The 15,720-nt window shown below is 45.0% G+C and overlaps 1 protein-coding gene across 6 annotated transcripts in view; it reads right to left on the reverse strand.

Annotated features, from left to right (window-relative positions):
• LOC122363803 (zinc finger protein 330 homolog) overlaps positions 1-15,720 on the reverse strand; it is a 35,795-nt gene that overhangs the window by 11,098 nt on the left and 8,977 nt on the right. Inside the window, exons 1-2 of one of the 6 annotated variants that reach the window (XM_043333507.1) lie at positions 7,261-7,353; positions 2,713-2,889 (exon numbers count right to left, since the gene is read on the reverse strand). In XM_043333507.1, the coding sequence (XP_043189442.1) occupies positions 2,713-2,852 (140 nt within the window). In that variant the 5' untranslated portion in view covers positions 2,853-2,889; positions 7,261-7,353. Of the gene's footprint in view, positions 1-2,712; positions 2,890-3,899; positions 3,924-5,488; positions 5,564-5,679; positions 5,800-7,239; positions 7,354-15,720 lie in introns of those variants that run through there. The other 5 variants (XM_043333516.1, XM_043333496.1, XM_043333545.1 and 2 more) reach the window with 5 other exon arrangements.

A 15,720-nucleotide genomic window follows, 5' to 3' on the forward strand; every position in this document is an offset into this window, starting at 1 on the left:
CTGAGGTTTTTCGTGAATAGCGCGAAAACCGCGGCGCGTAGCGCCGCGAAATTTGGCATGACCTTTCCCTCATTAATTTTACACATGGTGTGCAAGTTTGAACCTCCTACCTTTTAAGGTCATCTCACCAGGTCACTTCGATTGACCCAACCTCAAATCAATTGTTTGCAACTTTATCACCGTGTCAGAGCTACAGTAGATGATGGAGGCCTTTGAAAGTCGCAGGATGTAACGAGGTCATTAGTAGCTACAATTTGTTCATCTCGGAATTTAAATATCGATGACCTAAGGTCAGGTCAATTTCTTGACCTCCCCATTAGGTATATGTATGTAAGTCAATGGTGGAAAATCAACTCCCGTTTTTTCCACTAAAACGCGTCGGAATGGCCCAATATATCATGAATGACTTAAGATACGATCAACCTTGACTACCTTGAGGCCTTTTTTGCTCTTGGGCAACTGTAAGGTCATGTGACGTCATCAAGAGTCACCAAATGTTTTTTTGTGCTGATAACTCCTCACAGGAACGAGATACAGCCGCGCGGATGGTCTCATCGTGTTCAGCTCGTCAAGGCGCATCGAATGATATGCATGATGACCTTGAGGTCACGTGACCTGAGGTCAACCTTTGACCTTGACTTTTCGAGGTCAAGACATATCATTCGGATTCAGATGCGATTGACGAGAGGATTACGATGGTGCCCTTAGTTTGTCCCTAGCTTGGCTACTTCGAAAGTTATTCGAGGAAAACTCTCATGTCTAGCGCCGCAATTTTGACTTTTTTGACCCCTGTGACGTCATCTTTCACCTGACCTGAAAATGACCCCCCCCCCCCGTCGGTTCTAAATTGGCACAGACCCCCGTCGGTGCGCGGGATAACTTTTTTCAAATTTCTTAAATTTTCATCGGATCAACAGCTTTTCCGGTATTATACCAAGCGTTCAATGGGTTCTTTCGGCTATCGTCAAACAGATACTCTCAACAAAGGTGACCAAACGACAGGCGGCACCTGGTGAGCCCCGTAACAATTTGCATCGCCCACTCACATTCGGTGGATGAAATGTGGCAACTCAGCAAAGAAGGAAGTCATGCAACAGCTCCAGACGTAAGCCTCTCAAGGACCCCACGGTACTGTGCCCCCAAACCATAGGTAATTATCGCCGTCTACGTTATTATGCATGATTGTGTGTTTAGTGTTTACGCTTGTGAAAAGTGCGCCTTGAGAACGAGGTCAGAAACGAAAGTACCCGTGTTCTGTGAGTCCGACTCTGTCATCTAAACGACACTCCAGTCTGAGAAAATAGAGGATTAGCAAACTTCTTCAGATGAATGTGTATTGTGTGCGTGATACTCCGGTACTAACTTCACAACATCTTTTTTACTTTCACTCAGAGTTACGATGATTTATTTGGATACCTGAGAAACGACAACAAAGGAAACGATACAAAATTGCCGTGTGTTCAGCTAAGTCCGTTAGGCGGTAAATATTGCTCTAATGAGTAATGATTACATGTCAGCTGTAGGATTTTACGAAAAAAAAAATACTGCACAGTTTCAACCCATTAAGGCACCCAAGTCTTGATCAGTGCACCACACCACGGTCCCACTCCGTCGATGGGACCCGGCGAGGTCACTGGACCGGGCCTTCCGCCGGTCACTGGACCGGGTTTTCCGCCGGTCACTGCTAGCGGACGGACTAGTGGTGGCGGGTCACTCGGGCCAGTCTGTCACTACCGGAGCGGCACGGCACCTGCCGGGACCGCGCCACGCTCCGGCGGCGCCGGCCGGTCACTGCACGGGTCGCCGCCGGGAGGGCAGATCGGGTCGACTCAACTGGAGGGGATGACTCGCATCGTCGCCGTTATTTATGTGGAGAAAATAAGCAGGATTTTGTATACATTGACAGTTGAAAGAGTCTTGAAAATAATGACCACTACCATAATACAAATATGTGTTAATTTTGCTACCAACGAGACGATACTCATGACGAGATACTCCCTGATCGAGAGATCCAAAAAAGATCGCAATGCTCAGGGAAATTCATTAATTTGGAGGCCCAACGTGACCAAGGTCACCAGCCATCGACAGTCTAGCGTGTCCAATATCTGAGCAGGCCCGCCGCGAGCCGACATCTCCTGGCATCTCAGGCCGTCCTCAGCGGTGCCGTACCGCGCTGCCACCGATCCAGGCCGGCAGCACGTCCCGTGCTCCGCCGGTCACGGCCCGTGTCCCGTGCCGCACTGGTGACCCCAGCCAGTGGGGAGGGCCACGGAGTTCAGCAACAGCACTGGAGCGTGCCCCATCGGCGTGCTACGGTGCACGGGTGATGATGGTGTAGAGAGGAGACAGGAACACATCTCCGGATATGTAACTTGAAACACTCACTGGCACTGGCCAGTGAGGATTTTGAAACATAAGTTGAAAAAGAAATATGTAAATTAGATTAGCGTTTGATGGCGCTGATATAGGTGGCCATTAGCAAATTGCAATAATCATAAATGCCATACAAACACCCCTAACTTACATCTATCTCAATATAGGTAGTGAATATGATTTTAAAATGGCTAACATGCATGGCGAGTGAATAGATTAAGTGTGCAACTATTCTAACAATTAAATGTGGAAACTAAGATCAGGCTTCAAATGAAGCAGGACCAGTAAGTGAGCTGTGATAAACAATGGGTATTAACTGTTAACATAAAAATCACTTACTTTTGACATTTATCACATTCCATCACAGCGTTGCATGGCTGGTCAATGAGACTCCTGTTGGCTTTGGATGCGCTGATCTGCTTCTGTCTTTCTTTCTGCTTCTCGGCTTTCTTTCTCTGCCCAGTCTTCTTCTTTGGCATTTTTGTCAGATCAGTGAAGAGAAGTTAAAAAATAAACCTGCAAATAGAACAAACTGTTATCAGTAATTAGATGGACAGCATGTCATTGCCAAAAGTACACACCTGCCACTTAAAAAAAAATCACATTATGAAACAATTTGAGAAAACCTGCCTAGTTCATGACAGCCATAATTTATAACAAACTAAAAGCGCATGCTAATTAAGCTATTACATGCAACAATCATTGATAATCTATAAGGTTCAAAGGTCTGACTGACCCTGAGGAAAGAAGAATTATTAACATGGAACTAAGCAGTTATCGTGGGATTTAAGCCTGTCGGATCGCTTAAAGTGCACACATAGATAAGGCACAAGATGAGCTATAGGAACAAAGAGTCAAGAAGAAAATCAATAGCAAGGTGATATTTACACCTGGCTAGCGATCAAAGTATCCAGGCTTTGTACCCGCAATTCAATAAAGCTCTTTAAATAATCAGACAAGCTTTAACCCTCGCATGTGTGCGGCGTTTGCCAGCCTCTAATGTGTAGGGGGGGATCGGTTGGACCCGACCTCTCCTTGCCGTTTGGCCCCTGATCAAGCTAGAGCTTCGCGGAAAAAAAAAACAAGCGTGTTGCCCGTGACGAGAGGAAGCCGATGATACCTAATTTAAAGGTCCTAGGTCATTGGTTGACCTTCCAGGTCAGGTCAATGACCCAAGAGTCGGGAAAATCGAAACCTGTTAGAAAGTCGTAAAGTGTGGCTGCTTTGGAGTTTTTCGAGGTGCTCATCACGAATATCGTGTTAGTTTTGATCACAGATAATGTCTTTAAACATTTAGACCAGGTCGGGTCAGGTCAGGTCAGGTCAACCAGTAGGGGTCGTGACGAGTATTCGTAGTACGTGTCAACCGCCTGACAGCTCCGTAACATGTTACGTAGGCACCAAAACTACTTCGTAAATGTTAAAATGGTTTCTAAATTCGAATTCAGCTAAAAAAAACTAACGTGGAAACATGTGAACTCGAAAAAGTGAATCGAGGTCACCAAAGGTCAATGACCTGACCTGACCTTCAGGGGACATTGACTTGACATCCACCCTAATGCATGGGAACAACATCAAATCACATGTTTGAACGTTTGAAACCACGAAAAGCTTGAACCACGCGTGGCTAATGCGAGCCGACATACGCCGAATCGCGATTCCGGTCAAACATGGCCTCAAGAAATAAGTCACAGGTCAAAGGTCACTTGGGTCAGGGTCATGAAATTTTCAGAGTAGGTGTAAAATTGATCAACTCGAGGGTACTGAAAGTTTCGTCGCGATGGGCCGCTTTTTGCGCGAGTTATAAGCGAAAATTGCATGGGGGTGGGTCCATCCGACCCCTCCCCCCTACACATGCGAGGGTTAAAATCCAACTAAAATAATAATGAAACTTGTTCATCTGATAGGAACTAACCAGTGGGCTTTAGCACTTGGAAAAAGTTGTCATTCTGCATGATGTTCAACTTTCAAGACCGTTTCTAAATTAATGACCGTAGATGCAATATACCTAGTGAAACTAACCCCACGTTCAATGTCTCTCGGACGACGAAGATTCTACGTCGTCCGGCCAATCATGTTCAAGGTCAGCGGGGGCTCGGCTGTGGTTATGGAACGTGATTGGCCAGACGGTGTAGAATCTTCATCGTCCGAGAGACATCGAATTTGGGTATATAACTATATACCTTACAACAATATTCTCAGGAAAATGAAAACAAAATAAAGACCTACCCAAAAGACCTTACTTTAACTTCTGAATCTTGATATTTAGTAGGTACTAGGTAGGTATTACATTCGGCATTAGTAGAGCAGACATTACACAAAGGTTTTCCAACCGAGGAGAGGCGCTGTAGGTTTGTAGGTTGTAGGGTAGGTTTGTAGGTTATAGGTTAGGTTAGGTTAGGTCAGGTCAGGTTAGGTTTGTTTAGGTTTTCCTAGAAAGAAGCACCACCGAGTATGGCGCCTCTCTTTGGTTGGAAAACCTTCGTATGACGTCTGCTCTACTAAAACCTTACATTCTTGGAGCATCTACTCATGCTGGAAAGGCTTAATAAAATATTAATCTCTAAAGTTCAGTCCTGTTATTCAGTAGAGCCTTCTTATCACTGAGTGTCTGATATTTCAGAAAGTCAGTAGGGGTAAAAGTATACCTAGGTCTGAGTGACTGTTTAAAGATAAAGTTTTCATATTCTTACATTATTTGACATCCTGAATCCAAAAATGATACTTATATGTCCTGGAAATAAAAGAAAAACATAATCAAACCTGACCTAACCTTACCTAAAACCTACAACCTGTAGGTTGTAGGTTTTACCAACCTACAACCTACAAACCTACAACCTAACCTAACCTAACCTACAAACCTACAACCTAAAACCTAAAACCTACAAACCTACAACCTAACCTAACCTAAAACCTAAAATCTTTGCTGTTACATACTTGTATCAACAGCGTCACAATTGTCCACTCGGACCTAATATATACTAACACCGTCAGTAAGTATGTTATAATCTTTCAACACTCAGTTGGCTGTCATAAGAAACATCACACTGAGACAAATCCCTATTAATGGGTAGCTTATGAGCAAATACTTGTCGGGTATAAGGTACCTACCTACCTATTTATCCTTGGTTATAGGTTAAAAACTATGGGTTGAGACTTTCACTGGCAGTGCACCCATGACCCAACTTATGGCCTTGAAGCCTACTTGAAGCAGCCTAATCCTCTAGGAATTTCCTAGCCACCCAATCCAATATCAGGAAAATTCACCTTACAATAAAATATTTCAACCCGTGTATTCAATCTTACCAGCCAGACTCCCAACAACTTATACGGCCTTGCTCCCAACTCCCAAGTCCCAAGTCAACACAAAAAAAGTATCCGCACATCACCGCATTGAAATTCACTGTAACAAGTGCGCTTGTTTAGCTCACAAAAAGTATTATTTTTATAGCTCTTGAGGTTACCTTATTTTGCAGCCAAAATAAATGTTGAAGTTTCCCACTTATTTTTCACCCGCAAATACATGATGAAACATTTGAAATCCTTTTTAAAACTTTCATAGAGGCATGAAAACTTTGAAAAAGAGCAAACTTGTATATCCCACTTACAAGGAGTCTTTTTTAGTTTTTACTATATTTTTTTTAAAGAAATTTTGTCCGAATGGATGAATGGGTGGGAAGGGGCCGGGTGCGCCGCTAAGCAGTGCTCGTTGCGAATGACACCACGGACCCACCACTCCACTTTGCCCGCGCCCGGCTCACCGGTGATTATTTGGATCGAAAGTTTAACCGTTTCTTATAGGTATCTTGGTCATCATATCTATCACCCTCCCACCAGGGGCGCCGCCACGGATTTTTGACTGGGGGGGACGGACTGACCGACTGAAAACCCAAAAGTAGACATTCTTATACCGTGGCTTTTTCGGTCGGATGCATTCAACGTTTAAAGCAAATATGCCACTTTTAACATGGGGTTTGGAACTGAAGTAACAGTTTTGTAGCTTGAGCTGAGACGAGAACAAATCAGGAGCTTTTATGGCCCAACGATCACCCTAGCCAAATATATCGATATCGATTTTAGGTTTGAAGACTGAAGTCATTCCCATAGATTACACTTTGTCATTCTCTTACCGAGGAATCCATTCCCTTACGGAAAAATGCTAGCCAATCAGCATTCAGCTGGTTTGAACTACGTACTATGCTTGGTCAACGCGTAATCAGCTTCCGCTGTAATATAGGTAAGTAGCCTCTACGAAAGATGAAAACTAGTGATGTAAAATAAATATAAAATCCTTTTGCAAATATTCATTATTTCCTGACCATTTTAAGTTCAAAAACTCATAAAACTGTGGCAAAACAACTGGTTTGAGGAAAGTAGTTTAGGTTAGGTATTTCCTTAAAGTAATGGCTATAGACCGCATTCCCACCGTACCTACCATATATACACATTTTACACATCTGATGTCCGATTCAGTTTGACACGGCAAAGCCTCGTGTTCTATCACGGTATAATTGCTCATGTATGCCACTAATATGATCGATAATGCATATTGCATAGGTAATGCATATTGCATACCCGCGTGGGGGAGGGGGCGTTGTATAGTCACAAATCTCTCTTTTTGGTCTATGCACGAATGAGCGCCGCGAAAATTGGCAAAAAACATTTGGCAAAACTGTTCCAAAATACGAATTTTGCAGCCCGTGTAACAAGCTTGATACCAGAAAACCTTAGGTCAGGAAAACCAAGTCAAGTAGTAGGTCGCCTCAAAGTTTTGTGGTCCTGCACTGAAAAAAAAATTTACTCAGGCCAGGCATTACTCAGTAATAACTCATGAAGAAACTCAGTGAATACGATAGTGGTGCTCACTTATTGGCTGATCTAACTCACATCACCAGGGTGACTTCGTTATGCGTGAGTTCTGAGTGCTTAGTTTCGTGAATTCGAACTGAGTCGGAAATAAGAAATAAGTTTTGCTTGGGCAAATCTAGTTTCCTGCGCAATGCATGAGTTCTCGCGAATTCACGTGCACTTGTGCGTGAGGTACCCCCGGCTTGAAGATGCGCGCATGCGCGGAAGGGTGAGTTTCCTGCGTGATGCGTGAGTTCGCGTGATGAGTATTATCAGCCTGATATCAGGGTATATTGAGTGAGTATTATAGCCGTTGCGTTCGAAAACCGCGGCGCGCGCTTCAGTCCGTTGTGGCGCGGTGACTCGCGTAGTTCACGTTGAATTGTTGAGGCTATTGTGAAATTGTGCGGGAGAGTGCAGGAGCGGGGAAGGCGTGCAGCGAAGGATGGGACGGGTAAGTTATCTGTGAAGAGCTCGGTGATTGTCGATGAAGCTTTTATCAATCGCATGCGCCGCGGAGAACAGGGAGGTGAACTGATGGACCAGTGCAGACATTCCCCGCCGGCGTCAGGAGGTCGGTGCCAACCGTGAACGGCGGACGGGCGGAGCAGATCGATCGAGAAACTAAGGGATACCTACCCGGCATAGTTCGAGAAAGAAGAGGTGAGTTATGTTATCTTTAAATTAAAAAAAACATATTTGTGGGATAATGTTGCCCTTATACTAAAAGAACGTTCATTTGACCCTTTTTACTTCTTTAAAAAAGAGCTCCGTCACGACCCGATGTTTTTTTTTTGGGGGGGGGGGGGGGCGAAGGTTGTTTGAAGTCGATTCTTCCCATGCAACACCCATAGGCACAATGTTAAAAATGTAAAATATTGAGGGACACGTCCCCCGTACCCTCCCCCCCCCCCCTCTGTCGGTGGAGCCCATGGTCTTAATTCCGCTCGCTGAACCGTTTAAGATTCTTTTGTCGCGTTTGTGCTTATTATTTTTCCGACTGTTATTATTTTTTCCGACTGTTTTTTAAGGCCTACACACATAGTTTCGTACACTATTCGATTTCAGCGAGCATTTTCAACCTTTCTTACAGTGCTGGCGCGAGTTCGACCGGGTGGTGGGTTGCTCAGCCGGCTCGAAGCCGGCACTGACCACTACGAGGCCTCGATGCAGCGGCTTAAATCATGGCTAAGCCGAGTTCAGGCGGCATGCTTCAGCACAAAAGGTTTGTGTTTCATTATCTGTTCATTTTTACACAATAAAATAAGGAAAAGCAACGTAACTAGCAATTAAGTATGTGAACGTGCTTCAATATTATATATGCATCAATACAAACATTAATTGCGTGTATCATTTGTACCTTAACTGATGAAGATTATTATTATTATACATTGTGATTATTATTAAGATTATACAATATATTATATATATAATATATATATATATATATATATATATATATATATATATATATATATATATATATATATATATATATATATATAAAAGAAAAAGCTTCAGACGTTTCGATAAGTATTATTATCTTCGTCAGAATAAATGGCCTCATCGTTTCGCCGCACAACACAACACATACGTGGCGCACATATCAACATGAGCGTGATAAACATATTCGTGCACGTCCAATAAAATGTACGCATTAAAACAGAACAGGAAATTCAGACAATATACGTACCTACTACGCGGTCTCCTACCAACCGAAAACGACTCAAATTTACACACGATGACATACACGCCTGTTCCATAATCACCAGATCCCTCCGGCCGCGTTGCAGTTCCAAATTTTGTGAAGAATTTTGAAGAAAAGAATGAAAGAATAATTTTGTCTTCACAAAATTTGGAACTGCAACGCGGCCGGAGAGATCTGGTGATTATGGAACAGGCGTGTATGTCATCGTGTGTAAATTTGAGTCGTTTTCGGTTGGTAGGAGACCGCGTAGTACGTATATTGTCTGAATTTCCTGTTCTGTTTTAATGCGTACATTTTATTGGACGTGCACGAATATGTTTATCACGTTCATGTTGATATGTGCGCCACGTATGTGTTGTGTTGTGCGGCGAAACGATGAGGCCATTTATTCTGACGAAGATAATGTATAAATAGATAATAATATTTATATACACTGTGATAATACTTATCGAAACGTCTGAAGCTTTTTCTTTTATAATTTTAATGGCCACCTGCTGATTCTCATATATATATATATATATATATATATATATATATATATATATATATATATATATATATATATATATATATATATATATATATATATCAGGGCCTCGGCTAAGGAATTTTGACTGGTGGGCCACTTGGGCAGCGACATGGACTGACCTTCGTAGCCATAGCCCCCCCCCCCCAATTTTCGATTTCTCCCCAGATTTCGGCCACTTTATTCTGCAAAAAACGTCAGGATGGCATTCAAAAAATGTATTTAAAAAAAAACGGTGCTCGACCCCCCCCCCCCGACTCTTCAGAGAGAGAGAGGAAAGAGTAGGGACCCACAACCCTCTCAGTGGTGATACTCCCGCGGTGCACATAAAATCGCACAAGCACGGAATATATAGTCCACGACATATCGTAGTACATATCGACATATCGATATGTCGTAGACTATATATTCCGTGGCACAAGTATGCACACAATATTGACGCAGATTATAAAACTTTGGACGATAACTTACGGCCGTGAGTGGATCGCTCGCCGACTAGTCGGAGATTCGGAAGCGGTCGGATGGGATCGGGCGTTGTTGGGTGCACTGTGGTTGGGTGGATCGGGAGGAATTATGAACAGCACGAGTGCAACTTTATATATAAAATGGGTTGTAGCAGGAACCCCAAAAGGGGGTTGTAGCAGCAGCCCCAACATCTCTGAAAATGATCATTAAGCCTATTGGTGTCGCATGGAAAATAATTGACTCAAAAGCCCAAGCGCACTGCGCAACCATGATATTTAAAAAAAAAACTAAGTTATGTACACGTTCACTTCTGGTGAACAGTGTCCCAAACTTCAGATTTCTCTTGGGTGTCTGAGTGGAAAATTCGAGCCACCCAAAATGCGAGAGTGGAAAATTATCCATTCTCATTCTTGAGTGTCATCTTCAGCCCAAATGAGAAATTTTTGGAACGCTGACTGTGAACGGTTCGAAATTCGTCCAACTGGTCAGATGTGTGACTGCAAGCATCATACCGGTCGTGAAGACGCATAATATCGCTTGCAGACTTCAATCGGCTGGAAGTCGCCGACACTACCTCTAGTTTGACTCTGGCTTATATCGTGTCTATCGGCGAGCCGTCTGAGATCGCTCGCAGGCTTATCCCCGACCGACTGAACTGGTCTGTTCTTTATTCGTAGTTTTTCTTGTAACCGACTGGTCTGCGGAGGCCGTGTTACACTGCCGAATTTTGGCCGCGACCCTGTCGCCGAATCACGCCGTGTAGGAAATCGGCGAACAGTTTACCGACAGAGGCGAACAGTTCGCCGACAGAGCCCGATTTGCAGAAAACGGGTGGGGGCCCCCCTAATCGTGCGCGGGTCGAAGCTGATCCATGATTCTGCGAACATCGCGAATGAATGGCGAATCTGTTGCGAATAGTCGGCGATACCTTGGCAACAAGTCGACGCACGTAGCGACATGTCGGCGGCGACTCGGCGACTGTTTGGCGATCATGTTCGTTTATTATAAATTCGGCGAGCGGCCACGAAATTTTCATTTTTCATGAAATATTCGTGGCGGTCGTGACGAACCGTAAAAGTCGCGCGGTGGACACCGACTGGTCTGGAACTGTTCGCCGATTTCCTACACGACGTGATTCGGCGACAGGGTCGTGGCCAAAATTCGGCAGTGTAACACGGCCTTTATGTGACTGCAACCACTCGATCGATCGGAAAGCTTGCAAGAACTCTCGCAGACCTCGATCGGCTGGAAGCCGCCGACACTATCTGTAATTGACAGAGGCAGACGTCTTTCGCGATTATTGCATAAAATTTAAAGCCTCGGTCACAATTCACCGGATTGGACCAACGGACGAGAAACGGACGAGAACTGTCAAGTGTCAGCGTCCGGTGATGTCCGTTTGTTTCCGTTGGACGTCCGTTTGTCATCCGTTAATATCCGTTCCATGTCCGGTGGTGTCCGGTTGAGCACACCGGACACCACCGGACATGGAACGGATATGAACGGATGAGAAACGGACGTCCAACGGAAACGAACGGACGTCCCCCGGACATCACCGGACGCCGTCCGTTTCTCGTCCATTGGTCCAATCCGGTGAAGTGTGACCGAGGCTTAGTCCACTTAGTCCACTATAGTTCACTTTTTACCCCAAGAGGATATTGCAAACAATAGGTTGAATTTTTTCACAAGAATATGTTTCACCGATGGCTACTTTACAGCCTGAAAATGTACGATAAGATCTGCTAATTCAATTTGAAATGTGAAAAATGTGGAAACTTAGATTTTCGGAAAATTACTGGTGGGCCAAGTCTTTGAGGCTGGTGGGCCATTTCGGGTCACTGGTGGGCCATTTGGCCCACCAGTTAACATGTTAGCCGAGGCCCTGATATATATATATATATATATATATATATATATATATATATATATATATATATATATATATATATATAATTAGAGTATTAGATACCGCGGCGAGACGCGTTTGGACGTGACATAATTATTTCCATTACTGTTAAGTATAACACATTTTATGTGATTGTTTCAAGTTGATTTTAATATTGGACGCCCATGGAAGTGTTTTGCGAGACTAAAACCCGTCTGTTAAGGTGACCATCCCACCTTGGCCCGCGCTATGCTGGGTGGCGTTTTACGCCCCCCCCCCCCCGCCCCCTCAGGTTTTTCGCAAATATCTAAGAACGGCGGCGCGCAGCGCCACCATTTTCGGCACACCTGCTCATACATTTTTTTCTGCATATGGAAGAAATTTTAGACCCAGGACGTTCAAGGTCAGGTCACGTCAAATGACTTAACATCAGAAAAATTTTCAATGGTCAATTTTCAAAGCCTGTCCCGTAGCTCAGTTGGTACAGCATTGGACTCCCGGTGGTGAGAGCCCGGGTTCGAGACGCTCCGGCGCTCGATATTTGAGACTCCTGACGGGCGACGGGGATGGTCTGCGGTTGGTGGGAGCAGCCGCAGCCAGTTGAAGTCAGTTGAGTGGGACAGGCCGTGTCCGGCTTTGAAGGGCACGTTAAACTTTGGCATCTAAATTCTCCCGATACCCGGAATTGCGCGATCGGACGGTAGGGGTCGGCGTCTACGAAACAAGCTCTGTTTAGCGTGGGCTTCGGCTCTGTCAATCCGTCCATTCAAACATTCGAACTAAATTTATAAAAAAAAAAAAAAAAATGGTCGCTGACGATCGCACCGTCCGCAACGTGCCATGGAAACCGTTCGATATTTTTGTCATTTTTGCTCAGGGAATTCACCGCTCGATTTCACACCAGCTTGAGGTAAAATGTCAAAAAATATCGAACGGATTTCATTTTATAGCGTTTTTGATACTGTCCCATGTCTCAAGTATCAACCTTACGGCAGTATAAAATATATTTGCTAGTGCAATAAAACACCTCATATGTATTCAGCTTGACGGTTTGGATCGACTGATATGAAACATGACCCGGTCAGGTCAACCTGAGGTCAAGTTTTGAAAATGGCCTTTCAAGGTCCAATTATAGTTCATTCGTCCCGACGAGAGGAACACTATGCTAACGGCAAAATAAATGTCGTGACTCTTGAGTGGAAAGTATTATAGAAAACATTTTCGTAAAAACGGCTTTTTTAGAGTTTTTGCTCTCTGGAGGCTTAATAGTTGACCTGAGGTCAAATCTGAGATCAAACGCCAGCAAAAAACAAAACGTCGAAAGGGCTTTTGACTGCATTTTTCCGCGGGCAGCTCTTTTGGTTCCGAGTTAAGCACCAGTAGAGGGGACGTGAAGACGACCCCCTCCCCCCCCCCCCCCCCAGTACATCACGGTAAACTCAGAGCACCAGCCCGGCGCGGTTTAACATTAATTTTGAGCTGAAGTAACTTGATAACTTTTGATATTTCAATCAACTTGCATGCCCTATAACTTCCGTTTCTCTTACTGGCAAAAGAAAAACTGACTTTTTTATTGTGTTTTCAGGGAACGGCCCATTGAGCCTCCTATGCATCTTGGCGGAGAAGGCGTCAGTGGTGGCGTACACGGGTGACGAAAATTTGGATCACCCCATCATAACAAGTCCGAAGGAAACGAACGGTGCCGCCTCATCGTGGAGCGAACGGAAGTCTTGTGGGGATCCATGGTTTGGAAGGGAGTCTTTTGTTGTGGGCGACGGCGCACTTTGTGCTCAATCAACAAACGGCGCACAAAGTGCAAAACACGCTGTGGTTTGTGTGTATCCATGTGCTCCACACACCATTCAATGCTGAGCGCCAGCCACCTGTAGCCGCGAAGACTGAGGTCGAGAAGCTGGCAAAAAGAGTGAAGCTGAGCTGACGTGGAGTCGATCCCTCCCCGACGCAGTTTGGCGTGTATCAGAATTGAAATACAGCGCAACAATGCGACCGTTTCTACAAACATATATTTCTCGTAAGGGCTGGGGCGAATAGTGCAAGACTAGACGTTGGTCGGGCATGGTATAATACAGATATGTATGCTGGTTTTGGGCAATGATTCGTTATATATTGGCCAATCCCAATATATAGACTAGCTGCCTGGTAGTGGCTGTTGTATCAGCATCATGCATGCATATTGCATAATGCTGATGCGGCAGCTGTTATCATGGGCGGCGAGCCTATACATTGGTTTGAGCCAATATAAAACGAATCAGATCAGCCGTTTCAGGCGGCGCCTGAGTAACACCCGAGTATCGTATGAGTTATCGATGTGAGTACGTCCTGAGTACAGCCCTAGTTTTCACTGAATAACCGATGAGTTCCACCTGAGTTATGGCCGTACTACCACCTGAGTTATACATTAGTACCAGCTGAGTTACATGTGAGTTACTTCCCAGTTTTTCATGAGTAATGACTTACTATTACCTGAGTTTGGCTTGAGTTGTCTGAGTAGGACATGAGTTACGCATGAGTACTTAATGAGTTTTATCTGAGTTTTACCATCGGACAAAATGGCAACTCACTTTGTTACTCACATGCTACTCACTTGCAAGTTGCAATGAGTTTTGCCCGAGTTTTACCTGCGTTCCGCCCTGAGTTTTACCTGAGTACCCGGATTTAGAGTGAGTTTTACCATTGGACAAAATGGCAACTCAGTCATTACTCAGAAAAGTGAGTAATTTTTTTTTCAGTGTGTCAACCGTATAACTTATTTCTTAGAAGCTGGAAATTTAGTGTAGCGTGACTGCAGAAGTGTGGGGTCGGAGCCGCAATCAGTTTGAGTTGACTGTTTTGGCCAGTTTTGGCCAGAGTCGGAGTTGAAGTCTTCGAAAATGTTCGGATTTTGACTTCGAGGTCGGATTGGTGTTAAGTCATGCTCTTGGCTGGTTAGACGAAATATATTAGGCCCGTGTTCGGCCAGTCGTGTTATACGACACACGTTGATCACGATATCAAAAATCGGCAGTTCTGCGATGACAGGTCGGATAAGAGCTGGAGATTTTGTTGGCCGAGGTGGCAGGGGTCAGACCAATGCATGTAGGCCCACACCCCATATACTGAGTATCTAAACCTCCTGGACCCTCTCAGATTCGGCACCGGCCGTTCCATCTCTTCCATCCTCAGGACAGTCAAATCCTTCTCCTCCACGCCGCAACCCCCTGCTCCGGGCTGGACGGGCAACTCTATCCCTGCGGGAATGGCTCCACTGGAGCTTTAGTCCTTTGCCGGGTGCAAAGTCGGGTGCAGTGAGTGCCAGTGGGCTGGGCTGCCTGTTCAATTGGTCGGGTTCATCCCAAGTGGCTCACTGGGGTGACTGCCCCGACCAATGTCTCCCACTAATTCTTTCATACTTGCGGCTCTGAAATGGTCTCATTTAACCGAAGGGCCTAATCAAATTTCGAGTAGGATAACAACCAGTAAAACGCCTTTTGGGGCGACCAACGGAGCGAGCGAGAGGGTGGGGTGGGCCTTGCACGTGCGAAATTGCGAGGGGATACCTCCAACTAACTTGTGCACTGCACCCTTCTAACCGGTCCCTAACGATGTGCCAAATTTGAGCGCAATCGGCCTAGCCGTTCTCGAGATCTGGAAGCGGCACCCTGCACGTGCGCACGTGCAAAATGGGTCCGCAACTGACTTTTGCACGGCACCCTACTAACCGGTCCCTAACCATGTATCAGATTTTAGCACAATCGGTTCAGCCGTTCTCGAGATCTGGAATCGACCCCTGCATGTGCGCACGTGCAGCAGCACCCCAACTGTTCACATGGATACCTATGTATTGCCTAACTGGGTATACCGCCAACTTTCAGCGCAATCGGCCCAGTAGTTGCCGAGATATTGAAATTGTTACAA

Source organism: Amphibalanus amphitrite, unplaced genomic scaffold (assembly GCF_019059575.1).
Source record: "Amphibalanus amphitrite isolate SeventyFive unplaced genomic scaffold, NRLGWU_Aamphi_draft 000026F_arrow, whole genome shotgun sequence".
Classification (NCBI taxonomy): domain Eukaryota; kingdom Metazoa; phylum Arthropoda; class Thecostraca; order Balanomorpha; family Balanidae; genus Amphibalanus; species Amphibalanus amphitrite.